This window comes from Periophthalmus magnuspinnatus, chromosome 12 (assembly GCF_009829125.3).
Source record: "Periophthalmus magnuspinnatus isolate fPerMag1 chromosome 12, fPerMag1.2.pri, whole genome shotgun sequence".
Classification (NCBI taxonomy): domain Eukaryota; kingdom Metazoa; phylum Chordata; class Actinopteri; order Gobiiformes; family Gobiidae; genus Periophthalmus; species Periophthalmus magnuspinnatus.
The window spans coordinates 6,380,772-6,397,001 of record NC_047137.1 but is presented as its reverse complement, the minus strand read 5'-3'; the positions used below and the strand labels follow the sequence as shown (position 1 = coordinate 6,397,001).

The 16,230-nt window shown below is 36.9% G+C and overlaps 1 protein-coding gene across 1 annotated transcript; it reads right to left on the bottom strand.

Annotated features, from left to right (window-relative positions):
• Positions 1 to 71: 71 nt before the first annotated feature.
• On the bottom strand, positions 72 to 12,016 carry LOC117379602 (anthrax toxin receptor 2-like). The gene is made up of 17 exons (XM_033976313.2): positions 11,769 to 12,016; positions 11,322 to 11,393; positions 10,086 to 10,157; positions 9,882 to 9,963; positions 9,413 to 9,517; positions 8,920 to 8,988; positions 6,081 to 6,161; positions 5,950 to 6,010; positions 4,445 to 4,540; positions 3,358 to 3,427; positions 2,212 to 2,290; positions 1,704 to 1,799; positions 1,552 to 1,605; positions 1,154 to 1,249; positions 884 to 1,057; positions 430 to 510; positions 72 to 183 (listed from the first exon to the last, which is right to left on the bottom strand). The coding sequence occupies exons 1-17, from the start codon at positions 11,891 to 11,893 to the stop codon at positions 145 to 147; spliced, it is 1,452 nt and encodes a 483-aa protein (XP_033832204.1). The 5' UTR covers positions 11,894 to 12,016; the 3' UTR covers positions 72 to 144.
• Between the last annotated feature and the right edge of the window lie 4,214 nt (positions 12,017 to 16,230).

Here is a 16,230-nt window from a genome sequence, read left to right as displayed (position 1 = left end):
TTTAACATTGCTTTTTTTAGAGTCATTTGCACAAAATACAATACAAAGATAAAAAAGAGGAAAATATGTATAATATTAAAAACATTTATTTACAAACAGTGAAAAAGGCACAAGGCACACAAAAAGAAAGTCATTACTTCTACATCAGTGACTCTGAACTCTGGTAAAGTTCATGCAGCGACCCTGAAAGCACACCAAACAAAAACAATTCATAATTATGCTAAAAATTCATAATTCTTTACAATTTCTACAAGATTGGTGAGCAATCTAGAAAAAGATTATGATACATAACATAACTTGAGCATTAAAAAGCTGGTATTATCAAATGAGCAGCAGTAATATAAAACCAGATCTTGTCCAGACATAAAAGGAAGTACAATTATAATTATAGACTTAAGTCTATAATGATGTTGATGGGAGAAGAATTACCTTGTCCTGTGGTGTTGGCCTCATAATTGCAACTCTGTCATATTGCCGTCTCAGCAGTGCGACCAATGCATCAAAACGACTCTAGAAACAGAAAAGGTCTTTTTTTATAACAGCTGTGAAAACCCATCTCCTATCGTCATAGATTATTAATATACATGCAAGAAGTCTGTGGCAGAATGGCCTTTCTTGATAAGAAACTGTATATAAGATTTTTATTTTAAATTTCATTAACTTGACCTATTTGTGTCCCAGATATGAGGTAGACTATTTATTTGTGGTATAATTTGTTGTTTTAGTTCTCAAGACAATTATCCAATTAGAAAGCAGAGTGAGCCTCACAAATTTCTCATTTGGGTTGCCAGTTTCAATGGTGAAATTCAGTTAGTTTAAACCTAAAAGGACTTTATCTGATCTGAATCCTGTCTACCTAAACCCCAGCACCCACAACACATACCTTGATTGGGGTGTACCATTTGGACTGTGGAGGGGGAGTATACACAGGAGGGGGTCTTGGTGGAGGTCTTGGAATGATGGGATCTTCTACATCTTCTGGCATGGTCACTACAGCATTTTTAGCCTTCTCCAGCCGTGAGCCTTCTTCTGTGGAGCCCTTCTGACCCCAGCGCACCTGAATGCCACAAATGCAACCATTATGTAGTTTACAATTCCGTGCATTATCCATCTATTTATTAATGTAATCCTATTTTTGTTTTTTTAGCTGTACCTCCATTCTTTTGATCCCACCTGGACCTCTGCCTCCATAGTATGAAGCATCTACTGTTGGCCACTTGTGTTTAGGAAGTAGATCTTCTTCTGGCTCCTAAAAAACACAGATAAATTACATACCAATACTGCACTTTACTAGCACGATAAAATATAACACGAGGCAGCTTGTATATCAAAGCATTGTCCCTATATCTTGCAATGGTAAAAATGAACTGCCTTGATAAAACCACAATCACCCACTAAAACTTGACATGCTTCTTTACTGCCCCCTTGTGGTGAGGTTAACAATTGTGATTATTGTATGAATTAGAGACACACTTTTTCAGATCCATCAATTTCTTATAAGTCAACACACAACCCTGAATAGTCAAAAAAGATTAAAAAAGCCCGACTCACAATAATAGGTGGAGGAGGGGGAGGAGGTCGAGCTGGTGGTGGGTCTCTGATCACCTGTGATATCGTAATAATATTTTTTTTAAAAGTAGCATACATTTTCTTTAAATAAACTTACAGTAAAAATAGAAATAGGAGTGGTAACATAAACTGACCACAGTGCAGCAGAGAGGCCAGAACCACCAGAAGAGAACCAGAGCCAGTAAGAGCAGCAGAGCCAGCAGCAGCCACAGCACCCACATCCCATCTGACTGTGGACAGCCGATGTGAGAATATATAATTTTTTTTTTGTATTTAACTTAATAAAACAAGTAAGTTAATAAGTAAGCTGAGGGCAATGAGGGAAAAATAATGAGAACAAAAACAATAACAGTCGGTCCAGAGAATAATGTCTACAGGTGCTCTGCAGGAATGTGGCCAAAGGGTAGACCAAAAACAGGCTGCGATTGACTTGCCAATTTTACCAAAACTTGTGCAGCAGTCTAGTAGAGATTGGCAAATCCTTCGCAATCTGCTTTTAAATAGTTTACAAATGTATTTCAACCTGAAGGTGTGGAATGTTTAAATCGAAGTGAAATGTGGTGTTACACTTAAATGTACCAGTGTAAATGAAACAAATGCAGAAAGACATATTAATGTTTGTGTTAAATTGTTGATACTTACACATGTTGTAGCATAGATGATAATAGGACTAGAAATGTAGGACTGTCCGTTGTTCAGGCTAACTAGCACCTCTATAGATCTGAAAATAAAGAACAAATAAATCACTGACATATATATAATATTAAGAGTTTCAACAAAATAAGCATTTTTTGTGTTATCTGCCAGTATCTTTAGAGAGCCATAAGTGACCTGTGTGTGAAATGTGTTAAAATGTGATGAGGTGAGAGCAGATAGGCAAGTGGGGGAGGCTGAGTGATAGATCTACTCTGGCTCCCACTGAAAATGCCACACAAGATATTTTGGTCCAACTTTATCCAACACTGAGGCTCCAAAATAAACTGTCTACAAATGATGGACTCAGTTCTGTCAGCATGCAACACATGTGCAGCATTGTGATGCATGTGTCTTTTTTAAGTGTCAGAGAAAATGCCACTATGAATTAATGTACATTGAATTTTACACTAGATTCTAATTTTGAGTCCCTTAAATAAATAAATACTTTCATTCACGTTAATTAAAAACAATGGTAATTAGACACAACATTCCATTCCATGTTGGTCAAATACAAGATTTACACTATGCAGAGTTGCTCAAATGCTTCTCTTTGACTAAACAATTCAGGCATTTAGTCTCTTTCCTGATTTGATCACACAATGGTAATTTTGTTTTTTTTTCTAGAATGAACATACCAAAATCATACTGCATTAGTACTGGGAAAACCATCCAATTTTATAACGTAGTAGATTAAATGTAGTAAATCCTTTGTGCAAAATGTTCATTATTTGGCAGTATGCTGTGTACAGCAAAGAGAGATGTAGAATTTCTCTTTTAATTTTGAAATTGTAAAAATAAAACACCATTATGTTATAAAAAATAATGTGCATTTCAGAAGTCTCTACCCAGTGTAAATATATACATACTTGTGGCCAGCGTTTATTATGTTGGTGACAGAAATATGACAAATATGAAAAATAATGACTGCAGTTATGCTTATATAACAGTTTAATTGCATCTTGTATTTATAGTAACGGCTAACTCCAGTGTAATTGGGTTAAGGCTCTGCAGATGCCCAGTCCAGCTCTGTGTTTATTGGCCATGTGTTGAGGTATAATGTGACTTTGTGCAGAGGTGTCTATGAAGTCTTACTGTCCGGCTTCATGGAGAACAGGAGCAGGACACAGTAGATAGCCATCTCGTATTACAGTGGGCTTCTGGTCTGAAACAAGGACTACCATGTAGTAAATCGAATGCCGTTTCAGAAATATGAAATTAATCAAGGAAAAGAAATGCATCAAAAAGATGCAAGATGTAAGTAGGGCCGCACAATTTGAAGAAAACATCTAATTGCAATATTTCTGACATTGCATCGCGATGGGGATTAGATATACAATTTATGTTTTAATAATACGATTCTGTTCAAAGTTCACATTATTATTTATTTTATTTATTTATTTGTATAGCACATATTAAACATGTCCAGAAGAACTGACAAATAGATTGAAACATGAACTGACAAAATGATACACAAATCACATTTATGAAAATACAAACCTAAACTAAAATAGTGATGTCAATTCATTTACAATTAATCTTGCAGCTCTGATTGTAAGTATGCTGTATATTGTCAAAGTCACAGATTTATAAGGTATAGCAATGGTGAATATTAAAAATCAAAGTATAATTAAGTAGTACATAAGTACTACAACAACTACTACTACAACTAGTACAGTCAGTTATAAAATAGTTAACAATGTTTATTTTTATCCCAAAACTTTGGATTGCAAAAGATTGAATATGGAATCTATTGCTTTTACCTATTTAAAGAAACATAGTAGTTTATGTTCAAGTAGTAGAGTTGAAAAGAGTTGAAAGCAAGGGAAATGTATGGTCATATGTTGTGAGTTGAAATAGCTCCTCCCATTGATCTGTTTATAGACTAATGACACTGAGACAAGTATAATGTCTTCTCTGTTCCATTCAGTAGTCAATAAAAGACTTCTCTTTTCTGTCCCAGGGCACCAGCTCCTCTACTGTTTCTCCCTGTAATGCCTTAAAGATGTGCCTATTTCAAAGTGCACTGAAAGGGCGTGTGGAGAAATCTTTACTGGCAGCTTTGATAAGGATGGGGGAGGGGTACTTGTAATTGCATTTCTGTCTATAAAGGTCATATGCTGTCTGCTGATGAACAGTAATAAAGATGAATGTGTGAAGTATAATGGGCCCAGGCACTCACCATAAGTGTTGTGGTCCACAGTGAGAGTGCACACTACATTGTCTGTCCTCTTGGAGCCACTGAAGCCACTCCCACTTAGCACAATGTTAAAAGACTCTGGAATAAAACAGACAGAATATTTTTATGCATTTTTCTGTCGTTTGTCAAATTATTTGCAACTTGCAACTTTTTTACAACAGGATTCACCAACAATTTGTCTCTGAGGAGATGTTACTGCTTTTTCTAAAATCTTTCACAGTATTACATTAAAGTTATCTACATCCATGGAGACAAGCAGGGGACCCCCAGTAAGTCAAATTAAAGTTCAGATATATGGAGAGGTGACACCCTCTTAGAATATATGTTTTAAGGTATAAAAACAATTTAGGAAAAAAAACTGCATAGATCACTTTAATATTAGTTTGCTGTACTGCGAAACCTTCTTGGCAAATAAATAATATCTCCATAGGACAAGCATATGATGGACCCTAAACCTGAAAAGTTACACCCATGGACGATTCAGGCTATTTCACACATCAAGTCTGACAGTCTGACTACAAGATTACAAGATAATACTCTGTATCTTTTTGATGAGGTAACATCAAATACAGTGAGTGAAAAAGGTAATATTAGCGGAATGTAGAACCTGAAAGAAACTCATATTTATTTTAGGGTGTGAACTGTATCAAAAGTTGTATTACTTCAAGGCAAACTAATATGTTTCATGGTCATGGTTGTGCTGCACTATTAAAAAAATTAAAATAAATTTACACAGCTGCCTCATCAAACAGAAACATTTAAAACTTTGCAAGTCTTTATTGTGTATTTTTTTCCCCTCTTTAAATCTTTGATTACATTATTTTTACCAATATTATTACCATACCAATGATGGACACACAGCAATAGACTTTTTCGGCTGAATTTATTAACAGCAAATGCAACTGAGTCTATATAACAGGTAATTATTTCAAATCTGGTATATTTAGATTTGGCCTCTAACCTTTTAAAGAACCTTAGTGAACTACTCATACGTTTTATAGTATGGGAAATGCAATGCAACACAATGCAAATGAATGATACATTTTACCTAAAAAGTTGCATAGTGCTTCCCACATAAGCTCCACTTTTCTAGTGGAAGGTACACCACCCAATTACCTCCATTGAGATTTTGCTGTGTCTGGAATTTTTAACTACACCAAGAGACAAGTAGGTGACACCCACAGGTCAAGTTACAGTTTGGATCTGTGGAGTAGTGATGTTTTTCAAGGCATTTTTTTGCAATTGAATAAATGTAAGGCAGATACATTTAATGCCATTCTGTGTAACATTGTGCAACAGCAACGATATTTATATAGAGACAAGCAGGTGAGAAATCCCACCAACAGTTTCCCATGTGCAACTTTAAGAAAAAGGAATTAAGTTTAAATTGGATACCTGAATTATTAAAAAAAAACAACAGATAAGTGAATACTATTCCGTCAACAGTACTAGATCTATTAGATATTCTAAAGTGGGTTGTCACTCACCATTCACACATACACTTGATGGCTCGATATTGAACACATCTGTGCATGTTTGCTTGAGGATCTAGATTAAAAAAAATGTGATTCAAATGCATGTGGGTGTTTTACAATAGTTCAACAATAACTATACTCACCTTATTAACTACATCTTTAAGAGCGTGGAACCCGGACAGTACTGGGAACACTTGATCTGTGTTATCTGCTATTTCTGCAAGCTGTTAAGACACATAAATACAGCCACTTTTGACCTTGTTTTATAGTATAGCGCATATAGGCTTTATAGTTGGGTGGAGTTGCCATACAATTCATGGGAGGTCTCCAGCCTACACATGTTTATTTAGGAAGGAGAAGAAACATGAAAGTTGTGGGTCTATAATGGAGCTCTGAAGAGCGCTTCTAATGACAGCTGCACAGGAAGCTAACTCTGGCATTATTTCATTAACGTAATAGCTCTTTCCCCAAAGCACTTCAGAGCAGCGTGGACTAAAACTAGCAGTGAGAAGTGAATAGATGACTTGTGAACCTTAACTGTTATATATTGTGCAAATGTATTGAAATATTTGGCTTTTATATAGAAATTTAGGAATAGAGGATAGATAATTAGATAACTAATGGAAAACACTGAATAGGCCTGTGCAAAACATCTTTGTGTTAATCTAACTCTGTTGTTTTCAAATTTAAATCTATCGATATCTATGTGCATGTAAGAGGCACGGAATCTAGTTGAACAATTTCTGATTTAACAACAGAAAGAAGCATAGATAGACAAAACCATTTTTCAAATAAACAAATATTTTAAATAAGTGAAGATTTTCTTAAATGAACATCAAACAGCATGACCAAGTGGGATATGACTTGCCAGATTGGATTGGACCCCTATAGTTCATGAATCACTTTTTCCAATATCCATGTAACATATTTTTAAATTAACTCCACATGTCTACATTTTGATGGCTATTCACGATATAGGGATTACTGGTAACAAAGTTGTCCATTCAGAGCATGACAGTAGACAGACGTTCCAGATGTGGTCTGGAAATATTTTTTTACGGGCATAAATACAATATGGATAGACTGATATATCGATTGGCCGATATTAGCACTTTTTAGTGTATCGGCTATCAGCCTTAAATCTCCGGCACAGGCAGATAGTTTGTTTTGGCCGACCTGCTGCCTTAAGAATACACATACAATTTTATTTTAAAGCCCACACTGGTCAATCTCTAAAATACACAAACCCAATTCCAATGAAGTTGGGATGCTGTGTAAAACTTAAAAAAAAAAAAAAAATTAAAAATACAATGCAAATCCTTTTCAACCTATATCAAACCTATATAAACTACAAAGACATGATATGTAATGTCCAAACTGATAAACTTTAATGTTTTTATGGAAATATTCACTCATTTTCAATTTGATGCCTGCAACACGTTCCAGTAAAGCTGGGACAGGGGCAACAAAAGAATGGGAAGGTTGAGGAATTGCTAAAATACACCTGTTTGGAACATTCCACAGATGAACAGGTTAATTGGAAACAGATGAGTGTCATGATTGGGTATAAAAGGAGCATCCCCGAAGGCCTCAGTCATTCACAAGCAAGGATGGGGCGAGGTTCACCACTTTGTGAACAACTGCCTGAGCAAATAGTCCAACAGTCTAAGAACAGCATTTCTCAATGGACAATTGCAAGGAATTTAGGGATTTCATCATCTAAGGTCCATAATATCATCAAAAGATTCAGAGAATCTGGATAAATCTCTGCACGTAAGTGGCAAGGCTGAAAACCAACACCGAATGCCCGTGACCTTCAATCCCGGCAGTACTGTATTAAAAACAGAATGAACCATCCGGATTGTTATCAGCACAATTAGCACAAAGTTCCAAAGCCAGCATCTGTGATGGTCTGGGGGTGTGTTAGTGCCCATGGAGAACTTGCACATCTGTGAAGGCACCATTAATGCTGAAAGGTACATACAGGTTTTGGAGCAACTAATGCTGCCATCCAAGCAACGTCTTTTCATGGATGTCCCTGCTTATTTCAGCAAGACAATGCCAAGCCACATTCTGCACGTTACAACAGCGTGGCTTCATAGTAAAAGAGTGTGGGTACTAGACTGGCCTGCCTGTAGTCCAGACCCGTCTCCCTTTGAAAATGTGTGGTACATTATGAAGCGCAAAATACAACAACGGAGACCCCGGACTACTGAGCAACTGAAGCTGTCCATTCAGCAAGAATGGGAAAGGATTCCTCCTGCAAAGCTTCAACAATTAGTGTCCTCAGTTCCCAAATACTTATTGATTGTTGTTAAAAGGAAAGGTGATGTAACACAGTGGTAAACATGCCCCCGTCCCAACTTTATTGGAACGTGCTGCAGACATTAAATTGAAAATGAATGAATATTTCCATAAAAACAATTACGTTTATCAGTTTCAACATTAAATACCATGTCTTTGTAGTTTATTCAGTTCAATATAGGTTGAAAATGATTTGCAAATCATTGTATTCTGTATTTTTTTTTTACGTTCTACACAACTTCCCAAAGTCACTGGAATTGGGGTTGTTTATACAATTTCAGTTCAAGTCACAATGACAGTTCTCTTTTATCGCTTGGTTTAACAATTGAATAAGTTGGGGTACATTAACTTGATCAAACCACTTTTTTCATCAATTTAGGATTTTCAAGGTCTGTTACTGTTTCAGTAAATACAAAACATGCATGAAAACAATTGTCTTCACAGGAAGGAAGTATTGTATCACTCATGAATAAAAGAGTAGTATTTTGCCTTTAGCTGATTTCTGTTGAAACGCTCGATAAGGAACAATAGCCTATTGAATTGGTAACTACATGCAAGCTGACTGATATGTCGAAAGACAAATATTATCCCAATGTTTGGACACAGAGCAGTATCAGTGGACTAGTGAAAGAGGTTATTTTCACAGAGGTATAGGCAGGGGGAGGGAGAGAGTGTTACCTGTTTGTGGTCAAAGTCCATCACACCTACACAGTACACTCTGGCACCATACCCTCTGGCTTTGTCAGCCTGTGGAGAAACATATGAGGTCATGACCTACATTTTATGGGTTATGTTTATGTGGTTTACATCTATAGGGGCACTTTCCCCAATGTTTTAATATGTGTTATTACAAACATGTAACATGTGCTCATGTATATAAGGTGCTCTTTGTTATGCATATGTAGGCCAAGGTTTGTTTATATTCATGGTGTCAGTCATTTCAGTTGTTGGCAACTATACAAATTTGTCATTTGTCAGTTTTAAAACATTCACCAAACATTTATTTGGTTGCCCAAATAAAACTCAAAACATCAACAGAGCTGATATTATTAGATTTTGTTAAATAAAGGTTTGAATTTAAAAAAATTTCATAATGCAAACCTTCATGTTATACAATAAAAAAGAGTACCGGTACATCAAATATAGTATAGTATATAATAGTTCTTGATACCTCTTGTACGCTGAGTTCAAAGGGGTACACTTCCAGTTTCCCATCTGTCAGGACAATAATAATTGTGGATGATGGGGTACTTTGCTTTTTCATTTGATCTGACACCTGAGATCCAAACAGAAACACACAAAGATGAAATAATGTTCTGAATTGCTCATTGATCTAAACTGCAAACAAACAAAAACATATGTTGTGTGATTCTTAGCCACACAGAGTTCCCTTTAGCATCTTGGTGACTTGCCGATAAGAGTGCACACCAGATGAATGGACTGAATTCTGGGTTAGTTCCTGTTTCCTGTTTGACTGCACTGCTATCCAAAATGTCATTAATAAATCTCAAAATAGCCACACTAACATTACAGCATATTCTGATTTTTAAAATATAACTTATAGGGACTTTTTTATTACATTATTAGATGCTAAACAGATGGCAATTCCACACTTCTCTTAAACAGCCTTAAAGACTTACTGCTATGAGTCCTTCGTGCATGTAAGTTTCTCCTGCTGGTTTGATTTGGCTCAACATCTTCAAACCATTGTCTATCTCAGTCCTGCCGACAAAACACAAACAAAGATCATCTGATAAGCCCTGGATATCTTGGACAGAGAGAGGAAGGAAGACTGCAGAGAAGGGAAGCAAATCTCAAAGACAGTAGAATAATAGCAAATGTACCTATCTCCGGTCAGTGGGAGTATGACAGCAGCTCTGGCCGAGAAGACTATGTACGACACTCTCATCCTGGGACTGTAAGACACAAGGAATTTTATAACAGAATAAATGCTTACATTTTAATTTGTTTATTATACTAAAGGAGAAAAAATCTGAACAATTTTGGTACTATTATGGTAATAGTAAAAAGAAAAAGTCGAAAGATTGTGGCATCTAAAAAAATGCCACTACTGGTAGTAAGACTAGTACTGTAGTATTATTATAGTACAATTGAATAAATTCAAGTTTTTTGTGTGTTTAAATGTTTTCTGCAACTACGTTTGCTTCTGTCAGAATTACATTGAAGTAACAAGATTAATGTTGTAATATTTGGTAGGTAACATATTCTTACATAAACAATACATTTGCAGTAGTTTATGAAGATATGTTTTTTCTATATTAACAAAACCATAACATGACATATACAGTTTACAAGACTTTCACGGTTCAGATACAGAGGTGAAGTCAACTATAACCACTCAGACCATAATATCACGTAATAGCACGTTATGTATGAAGACATCCAGTGATAATTAATAGTTACAACCATGGCAATATTTATACCTTACATCTGGCTTTTTAAACAGTGGGCAGACCTCATTGTACACTCCTCCCAGCTGTTTCCTGCTTCTGTTCTTCAGTAGATGGAATACAGAAGCATCAGCGCATTTGGTGGGCTCTCCTCCCACATCTGGTCATGATGTTGTGCCTCATATTTAGAAACCCACTATTAAACCTAAAGATATCAAATGCAACTGTGTGCCACCCAAAGGAGACCGGAAGAGCAGTTGGCAGCTCGAAATAGACATGTCCTACTTTCTGCTACACCACAGTTTGGAATTTCAAGCTCTTTGTCCAATTTGATACACATTTGTGGCATAATTTAGTATCCTTGTGAGTGCTCAACTAAAAGGTTACAGTGTAATGTGACATTAATTTAATTTTTTTAGTTTTTACACGATAGACTTACTCTTACTGCATTTTCAAATTACCACCAATCCTACATTCCTACATTTGTCTTTTTAGTTCTGCTGCTGTACTAGGCCTACTACTGCTACTATGATTATAGCGATTATGAATTGCATTGTTATAACTTCTAATGTAAATATTATTACTATACTACACAAAAAACACCTTAGGTAAATTACATAAATGAAACTTTCGTAATTATAAGTACTGTATCTCATACTGCTTACTGACCTGACAAATCTGCTGGTGAGCTGCTCCACAAAGCCATAGATCTCCTCCCAATTTCTAGCCACACTGCCTGATCTGGAGGAATAAGAGTATAGACAAAACATTATCATAATATTTTTGACTTTAATATTCTTACTTTCAAATGTGTCTCATACACTGAAATAATAATGGCCTATAAATGTTCAGTGCAATGCTGACACAAACCTTGTTTTTCTAATTAGATAGTGAAAGGATCAACTGCTATATGCTAACTATAATACACTAGAAACATGCTCCCTACACACAAGCCCTGTTAAAATTCTGGAGCAGCACTATGTAAACTAAACAGAGCCATACATGGACAGGATTGAGGACAGTGGTCCCGCAGGAAAGCCTACCAAACTTAACCAATCACAAAGTTATGGTATAAATAGCACAAAAAACAATCCACTCAACAGGGCAAGGGCTTACCTATCCAACACAAAATAAATATCAAACGCTCCATCACAAGAAGCTTCGTCACCATCCTGAACTGAAGGGGTCACCAAAACTGTGATAAGAAGTAGTATCTGGCAGCATAGACGAGGTTGCTCCATAATCCATGTGTTTCATAGCAGCAGAAGTGTGTGTTAAAAGCCTATGGAGCTCCACAGAGGAGAGCCAAGCATCCTCTCACATGTTGGAACCCTGTCTTGCACTTGGCCGTGAGCACGTTCACGTGTAGACAGACTGAAGTGCACTGGGCAGGGTACACAGCAGCTGCGTACTGCTCAAGTGTGAGTGAAGTCATGTGACAGCAGGGAGGGGGCTTCCTCCACCCTTTCACAATAAACTGCATAGAAATCAAGAAAAAATATGATCACCAGAAATTCCATATCTACTTTTGAGTGCTGTAATTATGTGAAATAAATAAATATAGCGACACAGTGGCTGAATAGCTAACACTCCAGTCTCATAGCAAGGTCTCTAGTACAATTGCTTTCTATGTGGAATTTGGTTGGTCTCCCCATGTCTGGGTGGGTTTCCCCTGGGAACTCCAGTTTTCCCATCAACCTAAATGATACATAATAATATAAGGGCATTATCTCCTACTAGCTACTCTTACCCAAACCTAGTTCAGCTTCTTGAGATGGTTCCCCAGGGTTTGCACTGAGCAGTAGGTGTTCAAACATTTGCCATGGGGACCCTCCTCCTGGTATTTGTTATGTCCTTTATGCCTGGATCCTTCTCTTGGACATTAGCCTGTTCAACTAAAGCGCAATTTGAAGTCTGATAAGTAAAACTGGACAATATGTCTTTTATTTTGAAGTTCTTAGAATCTGTATTCCTGTGTTGAAATTTATTCTCAAAGCTGTTGTGTTGATGACAATTTTTCTGGTGGGATGGGCACCAGGGTCACAGATCAGGGGACCATGAGGTAACAGAGACACACAACATTTGGTCAGACTAAGCTGTCAGTCAATGGCACTAATTATTAGAACAGTCTTCCTCTGACCATAAGAGAATGTCCTTCCACTTTCAAACTGCACCTTAAACTGTGGATGAAGTAAAACCAAGTCTGTGAAAACTTTTAATTCTGGCCTTTTACTGTTCTGTGTTATGTCTTTTTTGTAAGATTTGTCATTGTATTCTGTGTCACTTGCCTAGGGACAACAGATGGAAATTAGCATCTTTGTTACAATCTGGCATATTTACACTGTAATTACAGATGTTAATATGTACAGTCCCTTTTAAATAAATAAATAAATAAAAATAAATAAATATCTTCTAACATTGTGTCATGGTGAGGCCTTACCGTTTTTTGTTGTCATTACAAACAAGCTCTGGAAGTTGCATGCACTGTGGATGAAGAACAGATGAAAGTCAAACATTACGCTATTGTCATGTTATGATGATTTGTCTCTATGCCTGATAGTGTTTTTCTAAAATGGAAACTCCCAAAACTAGTTTATGTTAGGGATTGTTACAAGGTGGAATCACTCACATACTCACATTACAGCCCTAGTTTTAACCCAGTTTGTGTCAAACTGTAGACTTGGTGTGGTCCTGTTCTAGTGCTAGTTTAGTCCTGGCATGGTAGAAATTTTGTTCCAGGTTTAGTTCCAGTTTGGTGACATGTTAAGAGTACAATAGGGAGATTTCATGCCATAATTACTAGCCAGGGGTGCTGTTTTATTTTATTACTTAAACAATTACATCATTGCAACATTTAGTTCAAAATGAAGCGATAATGGAAAACTTATGTCTACAAATGAATAAAGACACCCCCTGGATACTTCTCAATCTCTGCAGCAGATTATGTTTCATGACTTTCTGGGTGTAGTCAGGGGTTCAGCCTGAGATCATGGGGTGATTTTTGTGCTTACAATCAAGCTGAGCATTCACAATTCCTTGCTATAAAATCATTCAGTCATATAACCAAATAAATGTAAATGTCATTAAAAAAGAGGTCACAGAAAAGCCAGTGGGACATTAGACATCTGCACTAACTTTAAACAAGAATAGAATTCCACCATCAGACTCGAGGCGTGTCTCTGTACTAGTTTATTAACTCTAAAGCCCAAAAAAAAAAAGTCAATAAAGAAGCTGAGTTAATGAATTGTGGTTATGGGACTGGGACTACAGATGTTGTAATGATAACTATTCAGTGACAAAATGAGTTTCACATTATTAAGAGATGGACAGATTTTTGTTTTCTCTATTTATAGACTTTTGTTTTCACAAAAAATACCCATTGCCCACAATTCAAGTCAACTCTCAGAAGGAGATAAGCAACACAGAACACCCAACAGTAGCCTACAACACAGAGAAACCTAAAAATGATTTCAGCATGGGTTATTGCCAAAATGTGGTCCCTGTCAGGCCAGCTTTTGGCTACAACACCTTCTTTGAGAGTAGTTCATAGGCCCTATGATAAAGTGGAGCAATTGTGTTATAATTTAAGTACAGAGTGAGAATGAGTGAGAAGGGCAGTATTTAGGCTACTGTCAGATCATTTTACAGAACAGCTAAGATGAATATGGTTCAACTGTAGATGTAGATGTTTTGTTGTAATATATTTAAAAAAATCTAAATTTTAGAGCAAACTAAACAAATGCACATAGACACCTGCCCATACTGTCTAGCTCATCGGTGTCAGAAATTAAAAAGATTTATGTCAATTGCCACAAATCCAACTATACACACTGCATATATAATGCACAACATTCAAATTATCCGCCATTTTGCTCTTGTCCTCGAGAGAAACCAGACCAGAGCCAACAAACTCTCAAGGGGGAACATTGAGGAGAGTTTAAAATCTGAGTCCCAAGAGGCCACGAGGTTGAGAGAGGACCTAAATTTTAAGATTGCATATTTTTGTGCTGTTCTTTGTTTCTTGTTTGCAGGTAACATCTGCCAGGACTGGGCTGCAGACTGTAGCTTCAGGTTCATCATAACATGTACATTCAAGATTGGCCCTAATTACCAGGTTACACAGGGAAATTATTAAATATACAGATTAATTTAACTCTTGTCTATGCTTTTTGATGTTTTATCTATGGACATAAGCATCAAAATTTTGTAACAACAAATATTAACAAAAAAAGATAATTTTATGAACTATTTACATATATATTTAGAAAATACCTTCTTGCCTGGAGGAGGGGCATGGGAAGTGAGGGAACATATGAGTAAAGTAGAAAGGAGGGTCTGTTTTCCCCCCTGCAGCCTACACAGTAGGCTCCAAAGGTTCCAAATTTAGGGGAAATAGTGTTTTTATATAATAATTAGTGAATGGTAAATTTTACTAAATCCTTACAATGAGATGGCACCTTTTGCAGGAGAGGAAGCAGAGACAACAATCATCCTCGGACTGAGCGTGAGGAGGAGGTCGGGTCTGGAGTGCCACCAGCAGCTCCCTCTCAAAGCTGGAGAGTGACAACACCAGGGACCTCTTCTTTGCTGGGCCTACAAAACAGAAAGTCTTATGAGAATGATGTTTAAACACAAGTTAATGGATATAGGTTGGAAAACAAACAATACATTTGTACATTTAATGGAAAATTGAAGACTGAAGACTTTATTGAATTTGGAGTGGATCAACACAAAGTGGCCAAATGGCTCACATTTATGCTTGTTGAACAAAAATGTTTGATTTGAGTATTGATTGCAGTAACATTAATCAACTTTATAAACTACAATACATTTACAACACTAACCAAATAAAACATAGGCAATGCGCACAGATATTAAAATAAGCATCCTGTTGCACTACATTTGTTTTTTGAAAACTAACCCCGATTGCCCATGTCTTTGAAAACTTGGAGATGCGCTATATTATTTGTTTGATTGCTGTGTGTCCACCTTCCAGCCACAAACTCCTGTAGTGAGGTTTTGAAAGAAGACCTTAATTAGTTTGTCATTTAGATACTGTCTTTTAGCATACATTTAATGTTGATTATCTTCTGTCCAACAGGGCGGCAGGAAGAGGAAGAGGAAGAGGTCTCCGGCGCCTGCCCCTCGGACCACTCGTGCCCGCCGCGGTGATTCTTCAGCAAGGGGCAGCTCTCGACCCTCCTCTTCTGCTCCGGTAGGCCTGGTCACATTTGCCCTTTGCTCTTTTTATAATGTCGTTATAAAGACATTAATATTCACCTGTGTGTTCTGATGTTCCAGCTCCAGAGACCGGACAGCCCAGGGCCCTCCACCACTGGGACGCCCGCAGCTCCTCAGCAGGTAAACCTCACACACTTAACTCAACTAAAATCTGTCTCTTGGTGGTTTAGATTGTTTGTGGGAACTTTAACATGTTTTTATCCCTTTTCCATTATGACCTCTTTTAAACCAAACTTAAACTTTTGCAGGCTGCCAGCAGCAGACGCCCTCTGCCTCGGCAGACTGGCCGTTCTGCTCGTGTGCAGGTGAGTTTGACCTGCCTTAAATATTCAGTGAC

Coding starts and splice junctions, on each gene's coding strand:
- LOC117379602 (XM_033976313.2), bottom strand. CDS start 11,893: ATGGAGCAACCTCGTCTATGCTGCCAGATACTACTTCTTATCACAGTT. Junction 6,011..6,080: donor TTAAAGATGTAGTTAATAAG/GTGAGTATAGTT, acceptor TTTTTAATCTAG/ATCCTCAAGCAAACATGCAC. Junction 4,541..5,949: donor ATCAAGTGTATGTGTGAATG/GTGAGTGACAAC, acceptor GTTTTATTCCAG/AGTCTTTTAACATTGTGCTA.